Source organism: Triticum dicoccoides, chromosome 4B (genome assembly GCF_002162155.2).
Source record: "Triticum dicoccoides isolate Atlit2015 ecotype Zavitan chromosome 4B, WEW_v2.0, whole genome shotgun sequence".
NCBI classification, from domain to species: domain Eukaryota; kingdom Viridiplantae; phylum Streptophyta; class Magnoliopsida; order Poales; family Poaceae; genus Triticum; species Triticum dicoccoides.
In genome coordinates, this window is record NC_041387.1 from 52446675 (window position 1) to 52451017 (window position 4343).

Here is a 4343-nt window from a genome sequence, read left to right on the forward strand (position 1 = left end):
TCAGCTCTCTCACCTTTGTCTATGTTAGAGTTTGAGGCAACAACATACACATTTACTTTATCCTAAAAATGTGCAAACAGTTTCAAATTCAAACAACCGAGTTTTTTATCATTTTTTTATTTTCTCAATTGTTTGGGATTTCATCCAAACTTTGAGGTATAAATCTTGAACAATATCATCTTGTAAAATAGTTTGTCTAACTGAGCTTAAATTTTAGTAATTGGCTTATAGAATTATCTATGTTTTTTTATAGTATTCATAATGGTTTGAAATTTTGGTCAACTTGAGGTGCCATTTTAATATATTTTTCTCATCAACTATTTGTGAAAATGAATTGAACCATTGGCCCAGTGAATTATTTTTCTCTTTTGTAAATTAAAACCTATAGATCATATGCAATATTTTCCAAAAGTTTCAATTATACTAGTTTTCTTTATAAAAACAAATGGAAAGGAAAGATATTGTGACGATCAAGATGTGGCTTCCACGTAAGCAACACCAATGGAAACTGGAGGAGGGTTATAATGTGGAGCATATTTTTGATGTTTTTGACATAAAGTTAGTAATGTGAGCTCCATCTTTAGAATCAAATCCAGATCTTTATGACTCGAAATTTTGTACAAAAACATATGATTTTGTAGTTCCTTTCGAACCGCTTGTCATAATACATTCAGGAATGCGCATAGATGTGCAATGCTGTAAAGAGCTACTCCCTCTGTTCCAAAATAGATGACTCAACTTTATACTAACTTTAGTACAAAGTTGGGTCATCTATTTTGGAACAGAGGGAGTAATAATTACCTTCTGAAATGCCTTGTCCAATAAGTGGAATCACCTTTCCAGCATATGAATCTCCACCAATGTAGAAAGGATTTGAAAGGTATTGCGGGTGATCCGTGAACCACTACACAACCACGATTAGAGCGGCCAATAATCAATGCACGGAAGTTCTCCATTCAAAACAAAAACAAAATATTTGCGAGACCATTCAAAACTATATGACGGTACGGCATGCCTCTCATCACCTTATTCAGAAATGTTTGGACCTGCGAAGATGATGAGTAGTCCCCAACATCGTAGCCTTTGGGATCACGAGCGAACGAAAAACCTGAACCCACCGGTGAATCCAACAGGAGTATGTTTGCCATCTAATCAAGAATTGTCGTCAGTAAACCATAAAACTGGTCAAAAATGAAATGCATTGCGACGAGCATCTCAGGGAGACAGTGACATCAATGATCATCAATAATCTCTCACCTTTGTCCATGAATATGGGTTATACACCAACTCCGGCAAACCGCCACTATACGGTGCCAACACAAACTTCAGAGGACCTACGGTGCAAAACAATGGCGGATAGATGAATACGAGCAGCAACTAGTACGCATGTCAGAAATTGGAAGCCCAATTTGGTGAACTGACCGATTTCAAAGGCCAGGCCCATGATGACCGAGCAGCGGGGACCGCCGGTGAGCCATAGGAGCAGCGGGTCCGTGCCGGGGCTCCTCTCCGACTCGACGAAATAGTAGAAGAGCTCCGCCCCGGCCTCCTCCTCCACGCCCACGTATCTGCAACGCACGGGCACTCCGGCCATGAATCCGGCGCCATTTCAACCAAGCTTAGCCGTGGAGGCACGCACCTAGAGCTTACCCTGTTTCAAGGTTGAAGGGCAGAGGGCCATCGAATCCTGGCAGGTGGGTGACCACCGTCGCCGCCGCCGCCAACGCCGGGCGTGAGGGCGGCAGGAGCAGGAGGGCGGGGACGAGATGTAGCAGCAGCAGCGGCGGCAGGAAGTGGCATTGCCCGGCGGTACGCAGCCGGAGAAGCTTCAAGGACATTCTCTCTCTCTCGTCCTTTCTTGGTGCTTCTACTAGGCACACAGCCGTACCTGTACTGCTGTCTGCTGCTCCAATCAATTTGGATCCGATCTGAACACCAACGTAAGAAGCGTGGAAGGCATTGTCACGTGGAGGAAGTGGTTGGCATGTCACCTTTTTCTTTTGGAAAAGGAAAGCTCACCTGCTTATTCATTTCCGTCGACAGGAGAATGTTTTTACAAGATTTTGTCCAAGTACAGCGAACAGGAAAGGGAAAGACCGAATCCTCATTATACAGAGTACTCCATCTGTCCTAAAATATAAGACAATTTTTTACATTTTTAATAGAGTGATCTTAAATTGTGAGATGAAGGGAGTAACTATTTTTGGGGCATCTCTAAATGAATTTAACTCCTTAAACACCTTTTTAAACTTTAACTTGTTTTTTTATTAAAAAAAACTCCTCCAAACGGAGGAGTTTAAAAAACATGGACCTAGGTGTTTTGTCATCTTGTCCTATTTTTGCCGGTTATGCAACTTTTATCTTAACTTTACTTTTTTAGCTCCGAACGAGCTTGTACCACATGGCAGACTTTTTGGATATTTGCTTCATACAAGATGACTGCATACAAGTTGATCTCTACTCCCATCTGGCAAGTGCCACTAGCTAGCAAATCTAAGCAGCATTTTCCCCATTTTCCCAAGGAAAAAACTCCGAAAAACCTATTGCGAGCCTATTTATAAGACTGATGATAGGTAGTGGTCGTGGCGTTTAGGTTGATGGAATCAAGAATCCTGAGGATCTGGTCGACGGCGCTCTTGTCCTTGAGGATGCCCATGTGCGACACCTTGGGCAGCTCCACCACCTCGAGGACCTGCGCCGGCGAGTCGGACCAGGCCTTGATCGGTCCCATGAGGCTGGCGAGGTTCACCGTCCCGTCGTCGTCGCCGTACACCACATTGACAGGCCCTGCGTCGAACCCCTCGTCCCCGAACATGAGGCTCTCCACCGTGTCAACGCCGGTGCCCACGAGGCATGTCACCGGCACGCCCGACTCCGGCAGGACCTCGCCGAGCGGCCGTATCCGCGCCCGGTACGGCTCCACCCCGTCGGCGAACCCGATGTCGTTGAGGAACTGCGTGACGTTCTTGGTGGAGTAGGTCCGGTTGTGGCGCTGGGAGACGGCGAGCGTGGTGTTGCCAAACACCTTGGGCGTGGGCAGCAACCAGAGGTTGCCCTCGGAGCTGCGCTGCTCGTTGCGGATGAGGGAGGGGTCGACGAAGGGCACATCGAGGGTGTTGCCGGAGGCGAAGGTGAGCATCTCCTGCACGGAGCTGCCCCACGGCACGGACAACGTCACAAGCCGCTTCACGTGCGCCGCTCCGTCTCCATCTTGGCGTGTTCGTCCATCTCTCAACCCAACCCAAGCCGCTCCTCCCAGGGAGCCTCTCCGCCGACCAAAACGGTGCCGGCCGCCGCGATTTGACCCAAAGCATCTTTTCCTCTCCTCCTCCTCCTCCTCCTCCTCCTCCTCCTCTAGGTGCCTCCCATCCGCTTTCGATGAGCTCTGTTTGTCTGTCTGTCTCATCGACGTGCTCCTTCTTCTCTTGCAGAGTTGCAGTTGCAGCCAACCAACGAGAGACGAGAGATTATTCCGATCGGCAGGCCGCTCCAAATTTCGGTGCTTCCCACGCCTGATTGCCTCCCTCCTCCTCCTCCGAGCTTTCTACTCCAAATCTCCGTCCCGCCATCCCAACGAGGAGACCAAACCTCGCGCGCGCGTCTTCGCCGTACGTGCTTGCCGTCTTCCTTCCCCAACCCGTGCATCCTCGGCTCCGCCGTCGGTGGAACCATCTCACTACTAGGGAAAACCTTATACACAGAATCTTAGCAGCAGCGTGGTTTAAAAACAGACGCTACTGCTAATTAGCAGTAGCGAGCTTCATAAAAGAGCGCTACTAATAACTAAGTAGCAGTAGCGCTCTAGGTGAAACGAGCGCTACTACTATAATTGCCACGGTGTTGCCTCCAGGCTAGATATAGTAGTAGCGTCCTTCCAAGGGACGCGCTATTGCTAAAGTACTTAGTAGCAGCGTTTTTCCTCAAAACTCGCTACTGCTAAGTATCACCGCAACTAATTAAAGTTTAGACTTAGAGCGTTTTTTCAGGACAAAGCTTTACTGATATTGGGATAAACAAAAGAAATAACTGCTTTCGTTAGCAGTAGCGTTTTTCACTAAAACGCGCTATAGATAAGTTAGCTATAGCGCGTTTTCCTAAGAGCGCTACTGCTACTTCGACTTAACCACCCCGGCTCAAAATTTCGCTAAGTCCTCCTTTCACCCCTGCCCCCCGGCCTGTTCCCCTCCTGTCGTCGTCGCCCGAGCCCGAGCCTGCCCTCACCGCCGCCGCCCGAGCCCGCCCTCAACCTCACCTCCGCCGCTCGCCGCCGCTCTCGACCACACCGCCGCCGCCCGAGCCCGCCCAGGACCGCCGCCTCCCGATCCCGAGCCCGTCCTCACCGC

General features: G+C 48.9%; 2 protein-coding genes across 8 annotated transcripts in view; both read right to left on the reverse strand.

Annotated features, from left to right (window-relative positions):
• The window catches only part of LOC119294947 (serine carboxypeptidase-like 7), a 26972-nt gene extending 25044 nt beyond the window's left edge, over nt 1-1928 (reverse strand). For 4 of the 7 annotated variants that reach the window (XR_005143615.1, XR_005143614.1, XR_005143613.1 and 1 more), the window contains exons 1-5: nt 1651-1922; nt 1423-1568; nt 1258-1334; nt 1026-1148; nt 802-904 (exon numbers count right to left, since the gene is read on the reverse strand). Coding sequence is in view for 2 of the 7 variants with exons in the window: in XM_037573262.1 (XP_037429159.1) it covers nt 1651-1838 (188 nt within the window). In the remaining 5 variants the exon portion in view is untranslated. Of the gene's footprint in view, nt 1-801; nt 905-1025; nt 1149-1257; nt 1335-1422; nt 1569-1650 lie in introns of all 7 variants that reach the window. The other 3 variants (XR_005143616.1, XM_037573262.1, XM_037573259.1) reach the window with 3 other exon arrangements.
• Nucleotides 1929-2551: 623 nt separating this feature from the next.
• On the reverse strand, nt 2552-3406 carry LOC119292495 (lecithin-cholesterol acyltransferase-like 1). Its single transcript, XM_037571317.1, has one exon. The coding sequence runs from the start codon at nt 3404-3406 to the stop codon at nt 2552-2554; it is 855 nt and encodes a 284-aa protein (XP_037427214.1).
• Nucleotides 3407-4343: the final 937 nt, after the last annotated feature.